We start from the raw sequence: 13,932 nt of genomic DNA, 5'->3' as shown, positions 1-13,932 counted from the left end.
CAAAGTCTGTGCAAAGGCAGTGGCTAAACTCCAGCATAAATCAACCAGAAGCTGTAAGGCCACCCGCAGTCTGCCGGCCTCTTTGAAGTGGCACCTCATTCTTCAAGGGGGATTTAAATAAATGAAAGGGACATCGAAAAGGCTCCCTCCTCTTCAGTGCTGGTGGAATTGCGCACCATCTGCGAATGATTTAAATGCCGCTGGTCAGGGAGTCGAGGTAAACAGATCTCTTTCCCTCCTCTACCCAGCACAGAGGCATACCCAATGCCCACGAGCGAGGGCCGCTGATGCATAGTAGCACAGGAGAATGGCACACAGGGTGTCTCAGCTACATAGGGTGGATTCTATTTTATGGATTGGTTTCAGTTCCTTCCAAGCCCTCTGAGTGGGTCATTTGACAAACTTAAGTACAGCGCGCAAGGGGCAAGCGTGGCCAGGGAAATTACTTAGAACTTTTTATTAAACATTAGTTTAGCTTCACCAGCATTGAGGCCATAGTGGAAACATTTTGCTGAGCTATTATAATTTATGGATAATGAAGAAAGAACAAAAATTTTCAGATTGCTAAAGGCATGGTAAGTTCAGAAAAGATCAGGTCTATTTCTAAAGCCAGCAGGGCTTCAAGAAATGATAAAGAGCTATAATTTTTAAAGAAACACACAGAATTCAGATGCAGATTTTACAGAGGAGGGCCTACAAAGGTACCACTCTCTGCCTGCTGTGCGGTAAGTGCTGGGTCTAAAGTTGTGGGGGGCGCAGATGCTCCCTGCTTTGCTGCAGTGAACACCCTGGCCTTTGTTGGCTGCCGGTATTACGAGGCTTATCATTCGCTGATGTACAGACCTGGCTTTACAAATCAACCACCTGCTGATACCTTGCAACCCTCAAGTCTCCTTCAGCCACAAAAATGCTCCTCTTGCTCTCCTCCAAATACTCTTCCCCTCCCCTACTGTGGGAAGAGCCGCCTGTGCCTGCTGCCTTTGCTTTTTGCTGTTTTCACCAGCTCACCGCCTGCAGGGAAGCCTTCGGCTCACCGGGTCCAGAGCCTGCCCTCTCATAAGTCAGGAAACCATCCCACATTCAATGGCTTCCCAGCGCTCCCCATCCCTCTTGGACTCACCTTCTTTCTTGTTTCTTTAAAATGCTTTTGATGGTAAAAACAAATACGTATTTTGAACTCTAAATTTTTAAAATCAGATTATCAATGTAACACAGATTCATAGTTTTTTTTTTAAAAAAAAACTTTAAAATTATAGAAAAGGACAACATTTTAAAAATCACCCCTAATTCTTCTCTGACTCTGTCTTTTCAGTGGCAGTGAGACCATGGCATTCAGGACCGCGATTTGTTCCCCTTGCACCACAGTGTGTGTGCCAGCCCTGTCACACACATAGTGCGGCTGCACTCTTCTTCAGTGCTGCGTAGTATTTTACATGACGTATGTACTACAACTTATTTAGCCATTTTTTCCTGGTTATTTCCAATTTTTTGCTATCACTGAGAATGTTGTAGAAAACATTCACAGCATGCATCCTTGTGCGTGTGTGAGGTTTGTTTTTCTTTTATAAGGAAGATATTGAGAAATGGAACAGTTGGATTCTACACTATATGGTCACATTTTAATAGACACTGCCAAGTTGTCCTCCAAGGTGACAGTTTAATTTACTCTCCTGCCAAGGGTAAATTAGAAAAATACTCTTTTTTCTCAGTCTTTCATCAGCCATGAAATCATCTCTCTCTAGAAATCACCTCTACTCAATAGTTTGGAGCCCACGGGTCATTTTCTTCTCGAAATGCCCTTGCTTGCCCCCTTGTGCCTCCAGTGCTCTCCTCCTCAGCGCCTGCTCTTCCATAGGCTGCTCCTCTTAACACTCCCTGGCCTTAGGGGGGCCATCCCATCATCCTGACATCTCTGGTCCTGTCTTTCATTGTGGTAGGTAATAACCAGCACCAAGAAGAAATAAGGAGGGAAGGGAGAACAGGAAGAGGGAGGCAGAGGGAAGTGCTGACATTTTTGGTGGGATGTCCAAGGAAGGCCTGCCCATGAAGGTGACTTTTGAGGAATATCTTGAGACTGAGAGAATGAAGCTGAAGACCACGTGGGAAGGAGCATTCCAGGCAGAATGGCTGTGAAGCCCCAAAGTGGGAGTTGGCTAGGAGCATTGAAGGACTGAAGGAGGCGGCTGTGGCTGCAGCTGCTGGCCAGGGAGAGGACAGGCAGAGGGAGGAGGTGGTGAGATCAGAGCTGGGGGCATGAGGAGCCTAGGGGGCCAGGTGAGCCTTTGGCTTCTCCCCTGAGTGAGCTGGGGGTCCCTGGAATGTTCTTAGGGGTAAAGGCCATGCTGTAATTCAGGTTTACCAGTATCACCTGGCTGTGGTGCTGAGAACAGATTGCAAGCAGACGAGGGTCTCAGCGAACAGAATCAGGTGGCCAGGGCAGTAATCCAGGCAGGAGATGATGGCGGTGGCCAAAAAATGCAGAGTGGGTAGTCTGGAGGCCTAGGAGTGAATAATTCTGGGCGTACTTTGAGGGCAGAGCTGACAAATTGTGTGACAGACTAAACAGGGAGTGTGAGCGACAGGGAGAACTGAGAGATGTCTGCTGGGCATCAGGCCTGAGTAACTGCAAGATGGAGCTGCTGTGAGCCCAGAGGGGAAGTGGACAGAGCTGCTGGTAGGGGTGAGTGCTAGGAGTCCAGGTGGACATTTTGGGCATACTAAGTCGGAGATGCCTACCCAACATGCCAGTGGCAACAAGAGGTCCTGATTAAAGACATAAATTTGGAAGTTCATCAGCATAGAGATGTCATTTAAAGTCATAGCTACTCCTGACTCAAATATCCTGCCTTCATCTTTCTTCCAAACTCCAGAACTCAATTTCTAGCCACTGGCTTAATATTTATTAGTAGTTCATTCCACGCTGCCCACTCAGTCCGACCTCTCTTTCTTAAATTTCTTCTTCCAGAATTAGGCTTTTAAGGTACATCTCTAATCTCATCATCCTTTAGCTCAAGAACCTTTGCTGTTTCCTGTTGCCAAGGATGAGACAGGCTGAACTCTCTTGTTGCACTTGCACATCCTCTTCCAACCAGACCCAATAGTCTGCTGCTCCCCAGAAGTGCCCAGGCTACCTGCTCATCCCTTTCACAATGAGCCTTCCTCAGGAACAGTAAGAACTAATTCCCGTGGAGCCCTTACTGTGTGCAGGCATCGTGTTCATTACTTTACACGCACTTGCTCATCAGAATCTCACATTGGTGAGGCAGGGATTCACATTCCCCTTTTACTAACAAGAACCTGAGGCTCATAAAGGTAAAACCACTTGATTTTCACCTTGACTGCAAGGCTACTAAACGGTGGAGCCCAATTCAAACCAAATGTGTTGACTTCAGAGCCCCTATGCTGATGCTCTGCTCATGCCATCTCCCTGCCAGAGGTGCCAAGAATGTAGGCAGGAGACAAGCGACCAGGCAGAAGTGACAGGTAAAGCTGACAGGATTTGTGGACAAACTAGATGGGGAGTTTCCCCTGCAAAACTGGTAAGTTGTATAATATAACAAAATGTTCATTTATGCATTCTGCTTTAATCAAAATTTTGGTATGTAAATGATCTAATGGAACCCCTACAATCATGTTGGTCGTGGCAGGAGCAAGGGACATAAAAGTGTCAGCAAAATAGCAGAGCAGACAGCTCCAAATTCCCATTCCTCTGCAGATACATAAAAGAAAAAAAAAACCCAGACACTGTCAGAACCAACATTGTCAAAACTCTAGAAAATGGCAAAGGTCTACAGCAACCACATGAATACTGAATCAAGGAAAAGGCAACCTCAAAATGGTAGGAGAGCTTTGTGGTATTTTGCCTGCCCTTGCCCACCTCCTCCCTAACCTGGTGGCAGTCTTGAAGATAGCAGCCTGTGTTCCCAGTATGGGACTGTGTTTCTTGATTCCAGAAGGAGCAGAGTGGATCTTACTTGCAAATTATTGTGTTTGCTTGTTCTGCCCATCTGCAGGTTTCCTGAAGGACTGACTCAAGGTACTTGTGTTTGTTTGCCTAACTTGGAACTCACACAGGGTGGAAAAGCCGGGGGCAGTGCTCACAAACATTGTAAGGCAAATGAAAAACCCGCAGCTGCCTGGGCAATAGATTATAGTTGAGATACACAATAGATCTCACAAAGCCTAGGGGAAAAGCTAGAGAGAGTTTCTTTGAAAAATTAGGGCATTCAAAGGCACCCATGTATACTGGGGAATTTAGAAAGCCGGTACAGGCTTAGAACAGGATGCGTGCTTGGAAAAGGCCGTGAAGATCCTGCAGTTTCATCACTGGCTGATCTATAGGTTCTTGAAAACAGGAAGTAAAGGCTGAGCCAAAATTGTAAACAGCCTGGCCGAGTGTTAAAGGAGTGTCTCAAATGGAGCAAATACACAAAGAATGGGAGAGGGTTTTTGTTTGTTTTATTTTAAAGCTCCTGGCACTCAAGAAAACTTTATTCAAGAAAATTTTGGTCAAAACACTGACCACAAGCTAAGCCTTCTACAGTTAGGAATGGCAAACTCTGGGGAAAGAGGAGAATCTGAGTTCCGGAGATAATACATTATAATATTTGAATGTCCAGTTTTCAACAAAAGGAATCACAGAGCATACAAAAAACCAGGAAAGTATGAGCCATACAAAGGAAAAAAATTAATTAACAAAAACTGTTCCTGAAGAACCCCAGGCATTGGGCTTACATTAAATCAACTATATTAAATATGCTCAAAGAGCCAAAGGAAGCCAGAGACAAAGAACTAAAAGAAATTAGAAAAATGACATATGAACAAAATGAGAATATCATAAAGATAAATTCTAAAAGGAACCAAATAAGTCCTGGAGTTAAAAAGTATAATAACCAAAATGAAAAATGTACTACACAGATTCAACAGCAAACTTGAGTAAGCAGAAGAAATCAGCAAACTTGAAGACAGGCCAATTGAGATTACCCAGTCCAAAGATTAGAAAGGAAAAAAGAATGAAGAAAAATGAACAGCCCTGGAGACCTGTGATGCCCTAAGGTATAATAACATGTACCTAGTGAAAGACCCAGGAGAAAAGGAAATAGAGAAAGGGACAGAATATCTGAAGAAATAATGGCTGAAAACTTCCCAAATTTGATGAAACGCATGAAAATACCTATCCAAGAAGCTCAACCAACTCCAAGCAGGATAAACTCAGAGTTTTTTACTAAGACACATTATAAACAAATTGTCAAAACACAAAGAGAGACTCTTGAAAGCAGTGAGAAAGAAATGACTCATCACACACCTCAATAAGATTATCAGCTTTCTCATCAGAAGCCATGGAGGCCAGAAGGTAGTAGGATATATACTTAAAGTGCAGAAAGGAAAAAAACAACAACCTGTTGTATTGGTCAGAATTCTCCAGAGAAAGAGAACCAATAAAATCTACATTTGTGTGAGTGTGTGTGTACATATATATACACATATACAAATATATACACATTATACACATATATAGTTGCTCCTCAACCACAGTGAACTTAAGTCTTGATGAACCCATTGTAAGTTGAAAATATTGTAAGTTAACAATGCATTTAGGGCCCTGGGCGCAGTGGCTCATGCCTGTAATCCCAGTACTTTGGGAGGCCGAGGCAGGTGGATTATGAGGTCAGGAGATTGAGACCAACCTGACCAACATGATGAAATCCCATCTCTACTAAAAATACAAAAAATTAGCTGGGTGTGGTGGCACATGCCTGTAGTCCCAGCTATTCAGGAGGCCGAGGCAAGAGAATCGCTTGAACCTGGGAGGTGGAGGTTGCAGTGAGCTGAGATTGCGCCATTGCACTCCAGCCTGGGCGACAGAGCAAGACTGTGTCTCAAAAAAAAAAAAAAATGCATTTAGGCCACCCAATGTACTGAACATTATAGCTTAGCCTAGTCTACTTTAAACATACTCAGAACACTTACATTAGCTTACAGTTGAGCAAAATTATCTGACACAAAACCAATTTTACAATAAAGTGTTGAATATTTTACATAATGTATTGAATACTATAGTGAAAGTGAAAAACAGAATGGGGATGTATGGGTACTCACAATTAATGTACACAGCTGAAAGCATCAGCATATAGTCAAAAATTAGTCAAACAATTGTAAGTCAGGGACCATCTCTGTGTGTGTGTGTGTGTGTGTGTGTGTGTGTGTTGTATGTATGTGTATGTTTGCATATCTGTCTATCTATCTATCTATTTATCTATCATCTATCTATCGAGAGATAGTAGGGGAGAGATTTTAAGGAATTGGCTCACAGTCTAGGCTAGAGAGAAAGGTAGAGTTTCTATGTTGCAGTCTTGGGGAGAGTCCTGTGTTCTTTGAGAAACATTAGTGTTTGTTTTCTTAAGGCCTCCAACTGATTAAAGGAGGCCCACTGAACAAGGCAAGGATGCCCACCTTTGCCACTTCTAATTAACATAGTATTAGGAGTACTAGCCAGATAAATTAGGCAAGAGAAAGAAATAAAAGGCATTTAAATTGGAAAGGAAGAAGTAAGACTACCTCTATTTGCAGATTGCATGATCTTATATCCCAACACTGCTAGTGTTCTTAAAAAAAAAAAAAAAAGCTGTTAGTGTTAATAAATGAAATTGGCAAAGTTGAAGGATACAAAATTAACACACAAAAAGCAGTTGTATTTCTACACATTAGCAATGACTGATCTGAAAAGGAGATAAAGAAAATCATTCAATTTATAATAGTAGCTAAAAGAACAAAACATTTAGGAATATACACAAACAATTAAGTGCAAGTCTTATACACTGAAAACTATAAAAGTTGCTAAAAGAAATTAAGGAAGATCTAAATAAATGAAAATACATCCTGTGTGCATGGATTAAAAGGCTTAGTATTGTTAAAATAACAACGCTACTCAAAGGATTACACAGATTCAAAGCAATACCTATCACATTCCAGATGGAGTTTCTTGCAGAAATGGAAAAACCTATGTTAAAATTAATAGAGAATTTCAAGGGACCTAAAACAGATAAAACAATCTTGAGAAAAAAACTAAGTTGGAAGACTCATATTTCCTGAGTTCAAAACTTACTAGAAAGCTACAGTAATCAAAATAATATGATACTGAGATAAGGAGAAACATACAGAACAATGGAATAGAATTAAGAGCCTAGAAATAAATGTTCACATTGACTTATGTGAACAAATAGTTGATTTTTGACATGGGTGCGAAGGCCATTCAATGGGTAAAGAACAGTCTCTTTAACAAAAGGTCTTGGGATAGTTGGATATCCACATGAATATCTTTTGAATGAATTTGGACCCTTACATTACACCATATACAAAAATTAACTAAAAATGGATCAAAGATCTAAATTTAGAAATTATAAAATTCTTAGAAGAAAACATAGGGGCAAATCTGCAAAGTCTTAGACTTGACAATGATTTCTTTTCTTTTCTTTTCTGTCTTTTTTTTTTTTTTTTTTGACAGGGTCTTGTGCTCTGTCACCCAGTCTGGACTTCAGTGGCACAATCTTGATTCACTGCAATCTTGGCCTCCAGAGCTCCAGCAATCCTCCTACCTCCTACCTCCCGAGTAGCTGGGACTGCAGATGCGTGCCATCACACACACCTAATTTTTGTATTTTCTATAGAGATGGCTGGTCTCTACCAAAGAGGCTGGTTTTGAACTTCAAAACAGGCTGGTCTTGAACTCCTGGGTTCAAGTGATCCACCTGCCTCAGCCTCCCAAAGTGCTGGCATTACAGGTCTGAACCACTGTGCCCAGCAGACAATGGTTTCTTAAACAACATATCACAGGCCACATAAGAAAAAAACAGACAAATTGGACTTCATTACAATTAAAAATTTTGTGCATCAAAGGATACTATCAAGAAAGTGAAAAGATAATTTACAGAGTGGGAGAAAATATTTGCAAATAATTTATCTATTAAGGGTCTCATATTCAGAATGTCTGAGGAAATTTTCCAATTCAATAACAAAAAAAAGGTGCAACCCAATTTAAAAATGGGCAAAGGACCTGAACAGACATTTCTCCAAAGACATACAAATGGCCAATAAGTACATGAAAAGATGCTCAACATCCTGATCATTAGAGAATTTTCAGTAAAAACCATAAGATACTGTTTCACACCTACTAGGATGGCTTTAATTAAAAACAAAGAAATTTGGAATCCTTGTGCATTGCTGGAGTAATGTAAAATGGTGCAGCTCCTTCAGAAAACAGTTTGGTCATTCCTCAAAAAGTTAAACATAGAATTACCATATGACTCAGCAATTTCACTCCTTTAAAACAAAGGGATTCAAACAGATAGGTGTTTACCAATGTTCATAACAGTACTATTCACAGTAGTGGAAAGGTGGAAACAACCCAAGTGTCTATCAACAGATGAATGGATAAACAAAATATGGTATATCCATAAAGTAGAATTTATTCAGCCACAAAAAGGAATAAAGTACTATAATACATGCTATAGCATGAATAAACCTTGAAATATTATGCTAAGTGAAATAAGCTACAAAGTAGCTTTAATACAAGTTACCAGGGGCTGGGGGTGGGGAGATAGAGTTATTGCTTAATGAATACAGTTTCTGTTTGGGGTGCTGAACAATTTTAAAAATAAGAGAACAGTGATGGTGCCACAACACTGTAAAGTTAATTAACATCATTGAATTGTATGCTTAACATGGTTAAAATGGCAAATTTTTAAATATATATTTTATCCACATTATTTTTAGAGAAAGTGAACATAAACTAAACGTGGATTATGAGGTGAGGGTGGGTAGGTGTGGCTTATCAGAGGGGGATGAAGAGAAAAATCACTTACTTAGACTGTGTCCTTAGCCAAAACTACAAAATATTTTAAACTTCACCATGCAACACTGCTATGGATTGAATTGTTGCCCCCTTCCCCCAACTTCATATATGGAAGCTCTAACTCCCAATGTGTATTTGGAGATAGGTCCTTAAAGAGGTAATTAAGGTTAAATGAGATCATAAGGGTGAGGAACTAATCTGATAGGATTAGTGTCTTTCTTCTTCTAAGAAGAACATCAGAGAGCTTGCTCACTCCCATCTCTCCCCATACAATCCCACTATGTGAGGACAAGAGAGAAGGTGGCTGTCAGCAAGCCAGGAAGAGAGTCCAGAGCTCTCACCAAAAGCTGAGCTTGCCAGACCTTGATCAGGGAATTTTAGCCTTTAGACCGGAAAAATATATTTTTATTGTTTAAGTCCCATAGTCTATGGTATTTTGTTATGGCAGTCCCAATAGACTAATACAAACATGGAGGTATTTGCAACAGAAATTTCTCTATCAACTGTTCTCTCACAGAAAGCAACTTCCTCTGCTGATTGAAATGCCATCTCCTCCAGGAAGCCTTCCCTGATTGCTCAGCTAAAACTAATTTTTGCGTCCTTGGACTTCCAGGGCATTTTGCCTGGAAGATTCTTAGTTGGGTCATATCATGAGAGTTCATCAATGCTCATTCCTGGGCTCTCATCTCAGTCTATATGTTCTCTCCAAGTCAGTGACTCAGGTCTTTCTATCTCCATCTCAGACTTTTTCTCTGAACTCCAGAAAAACAGAGCTGATTCAGCACCTCCATCTAGGTAGCTGAAAGCACATGAAGCTTAATTTAGATGCTCCTTGACTTACGATGGGGCTAGGTCCCAATAAGCTCACTGTAAATGGAAGGTGGGCTTAATACCTGGGTAAGCCCACCATAAAGTGGAAAAATGGCAAGTGGAACCATTGTAAGTTCAGATGTGCCTCTACTTATGATGGGGTTACCTCCCAATAAACCCATCCCAAAGTCAGAAAGTCTAAGTCGGGTACCATATGTATGTCCAACCTAGACTGTTACTTTGGAACTGTTCCACATATTCCTCCAAATTGTGGCCCATCTTTGGTGTCTTCAATTTTAGCGGACAGCATGTCCATCCACCAGCACTGTTTCAAGCCAGACACTGACTGGATCTGGATGACATTCTTTTTACCCTTGCCTCCCACATCCATCTTCTCAGGAAGTACCATTGCTTTCACTTTGATCCATGGTCTCATTTATGGTCCAAGCTACTTTCATCTCAGCCCTGGACCACCAAGCAGACTTGTCTTCCTTGTTTCCACTCTTGGCCCCTCTAATCTGCTCTCCTCAGAGCAGCAACAACTTCATCCCCCACCTAAAACTTGTCTGTGGTCCTGCAGGATCTGGTCCCTGAATACCTCTCCAGCCACATCCCCCATCAGTTCAACAAATATTAATACATCATTTGTTGAATGCCTCCAGCCATTGCCCATATTATTAGTCCCTCTGCCTGTAAAGCTTTTCTCTCTTGACTTGGTTAGTTTCTACTCATTCTTTAAAGCCCTGCTCAAATGTGGGCTCACTGAAGGCTCCACTTAGATGAGCCTTCCCAGACCTCTCCCTCTACCCTCCCATTATGGCTAGACCCAGGTCCCACTATGGTTAGTTCCCAAGGCACCACCTAGCCTCAGTCAGAGCTTAGGCACAACTGTCATTTAACAGTTAACAAGATTACTTCAAGGACATTCATCACTGTTCAATAGTGTGTCTTCAGTCCCTGGGAGTCCAACACACACTGGGTGCTTAGTAAAAGTCTGTTGCATGAATGATTAAGAAATGGAATCCCAGCACCGCTACTTCCCAGCCATTTGACTTGTGAAAGTCACTTAATATTCCTGATCCTCAGTTTCCCAATTCTTAAAGCAGGGTTATGTAATTTTTTCTACGGAGGTAATTTGTGTAATGTGCTGGGCACTGGGTGGACAGCTCACTCTTGAATAGAACAGCTTTCCCACTCTTTTATCCAAGCCCTGGAAGCCATAGGATGGATTTTACGTCATCCGGCGGACTGGGAGCTGTGGGAAGACTTCCTGGGGAGGTGGCGCTTGGTAGCAGTCTGAGGAAGGAAGGCCTAGGCACAGGGCACCACCTACACGAACGCCCGGAGGCTGGGACGCGCAGGCGCGCACGCGGCGGGGAGGCCCACCTTGCAGGCCGTGTAGGCGGAAGGTGTGGTGTTCCACTGACAGGCCTGCCGCGCTGTAGGGCCCGTAGCGCAGGATGACCACCGAGTTCTTGGGCATCGCCAGTCCTCCGCCACCGCAGCCTGGGCTACAGAGCAACACACGTTGCTACGCAACCTCTCCTTCGGCCCCGGCGCGTGGGCGTGGCTACGCGCGGGACGTGGGCGTGGCCACGCGCGGGGCGGGGCGGGGCCGGGGTGGTGGTGCTCCGGGATCCTCCCCGCCCCAAGTTGCTCACATGAGCCTCAGCGCCAGGTCCGCACACACGTACGTTTGACCTGGTGTGGCAAGTGTTAGTGATGAATAGCAGCATCCAGGCACTGTAAGTTCGTGTCAGCCGGCGTGCTAAGCACTTTCCCTGCGTTATCTGTCTGAATTAGTTTACCATCCCTAGGAAGTATTTTGTGTTTTCTGTTAATAAAACAGAGGCTCAGGGAGGCCAAGTAACGATCCCAACAGTGACAGGGGTGTAATATGGATTGGAAACCCTTGCATTTCTTCTATTTTGTTGTCTGTTTTTGATTGATTGAGGGTATTTGTTCTTCATTCCTCTTCCCCCACTCCCTTCCACCTGTCTGTTCTGTCACCAGTTAGGCTACTTGGTGGAGACAAAACTGTGAGTTCGTCTAATTCCCTTCTATTTGCTCAGTTCTGCTCACTGGAATTCGGTCATAAAAGACATCCACCACTCATAGGCGTGGTCCCTAAAAAGTCTCCACACCTGCTGTCGCCCTTTCCTTATCGGTAGCCAGATATGGGATCCCAGGGAGGACCTGAGGCTCCCGGGGAGACAGACCCAAAACGTGGGAGAAACCTGGACCCCTGAGTAGAGCCCCACCGATCTGCATTAGTTGGCTACCGAGGCAAGAAGGAAACATTTATTCCATAACTACTGAGATTTGAGGGGTTGTTTATTACAGCAATTAGCCCAACCTAACAATCGCAATACCCTTGCGATTACATCGTGTCTTACTTTCCTAAAATTCAATTGTAATTGATATTTTGACCCTCCTTTTGAACAGTAAAGTGTTTTAAAAACCCTTTGCCACTAATTCTTCTCCCAACATATGCTACTGTGTATTTTAATTCTCTCCACGTGTACAGTATGTTCTATGATATATATTTCTTTGATGAGAATTAGTTTATACATCATTGGTTAATAGAGGAATGATATCAGTTACATCATTATGGGTCGTAAATAATTTCCCCCAGCACTTGAGAGTTTTGCATCACTGGACAAGGACCACTGAATTCACCAACACAGCTGAACCCGGTAGACTGTGGAGGAAGGCAGGACTGCACATGATGCCATTATTCGTCCTCTTGGCTCTATATGATTATCTGTCCTGTCTTAGAAGGACTTTCTGGTTTTCCATAAACTTCGTACACTTCTTAAAAGGCAAAAATTCGCTATTCACTGTAGTATTTTTATTAATTAGAAATTTAACGGTTTTAACTTTGCTAAAAGTTTTGTATGAATGGTTGTTTTCTGTTACTGCTCTGTTTTCAAGACTCCTTTATCTCTTGCTTTCTGTAGTTTTACTGTAAGATGCTTATATATAGTTTTTTTTCTTTTAAATTTACTTCTCTTGAGATTTGTTGAGATTCTTGAAACTCTGCATGAAAGTCCTTCATCAGTTTTTGAAATAGTTTGAGCCATCATCTCTTCACATATTTCTTCCGTTCCATTTTCTCATTCTCAGGGACTCCAGCTAAATATATGTTAGACCTTCTCATTGTATTGTGTGTGTCTCTTTTCTGTACATTTCTTTTTTCTTCCATGCCTCTTTTGGGGTTGTATGTATACATGTATGTATGCGTGCATTCATTCATTTTTACCTTTAATCGAGTCTATGAATTTTTTTTCAGCCGTCTTGTAACTGAGAACAAAAGCCAGCAATCTGGTTCTTTATTCCAGTTATTTATTTTTCAATTCTAGAATTTTAGTTTGTTCTTTTTTCCAATCTGCTGTGCCACTTTCAGCTTCTTCCAAGCTTTTTAGGTTTGGCTTTATCTCCTTCATTGTAGTAAAGATAGGTATTTTACAGTCTGTGTTTGAGAATTCTACTGTTGAGAGAATCTATGTGTTTGTTCCTGTGGTTCATTATTTCTGCTTGTTTCTGCACATTTTGTCTTGTCTCCTAGAGTTCCTGGTTTATTTTAATTGTGTGCTGGACATTGTATTCAAAAATTATTTGTAGAAACAATTCGAGGCCTCAGATGATATCTTCCCCTATAGAAGATTTTAAAATTTAATTCTTGCTAACTCCTACTTGCACCAACCCAGGATCATCTTTATACAATTTCAGAGTTTGAGATTTTTCTGAAACACCCAGATGAACACTCAAAACTGGGCTACAGTCCATTTGGATATTGGTTGATTTATATTTAATCCTAATTCCGATGGTATCCTAGTTTAAGGAGGGTGGTGATGATATTTCACTGTGGTTTTGATTTGTATTTCCCTGATGATTAGTGATGATGATTAGTGATGTTGAGCATTTATTTTTTGTTTGTATACTGGTTGGCTATTTTTGTGTCTTCTTTTGAGAAAAGTCTATTCATGTCCCTTGCCAACTTTTTAATGGGGTTATTATTATTATTTTTTAACTGTTGAGTTGTTTGAGTTTCTTATATATTCTGGATAATAATCCCTTTCCAGATGAATAGTTTGCAGACATTTTCTCCAATACAACAGGTTCTGTCTTCACTCTGATGATTGCTTCCCTTATAGTGTAGAAGCTTTTTAGTTTAATATAGCCTCATTCCTATATTTTTGTTTTCATTCTCTGTGCTTTTGAGGTCTTAGCCATATCTTTGCCTAGAGCAATGTCCTAAAGTGTTTCCT

General features: G+C 41.7%; 1 protein-coding gene across 1 annotated transcript in view; it reads right to left on the bottom strand.

Annotated features, from left to right (window-relative positions):
• Positions 1 to 11,206, bottom strand: part of CUNH10orf53 (chromosome unknown C10orf53 homolog) — a 32,004-nt gene extending 20,798 nt beyond the window's left edge. Inside the window, 1 exon segment of the mRNA XM_037729982.1 lies at positions 11,048 to 11,206. Within this exon segment, the coding sequence (XP_037585910.1) occupies positions 11,048 to 11,144 (97 nt within the window). The 5' untranslated portion in view covers positions 11,145 to 11,206.
• Between the last annotated feature and the right edge of the window lie 2,726 nt (positions 11,207 to 13,932).

The sequence above is a fragment of the Cebus imitator genome, unplaced genomic scaffold (genome assembly GCF_001604975.1).
Source record: "Cebus imitator isolate Cc_AM_T3 unplaced genomic scaffold, Cebus_imitator-1.0 Scaffold326, whole genome shotgun sequence".
In the NCBI taxonomy this organism is placed as follows: domain Eukaryota; kingdom Metazoa; phylum Chordata; class Mammalia; order Primates; family Cebidae; genus Cebus; species Cebus imitator.
The sequence above is the reverse complement of the archived record's forward strand: the minus strand, read 5'-3'. Positions and strand labels throughout refer to the sequence as shown.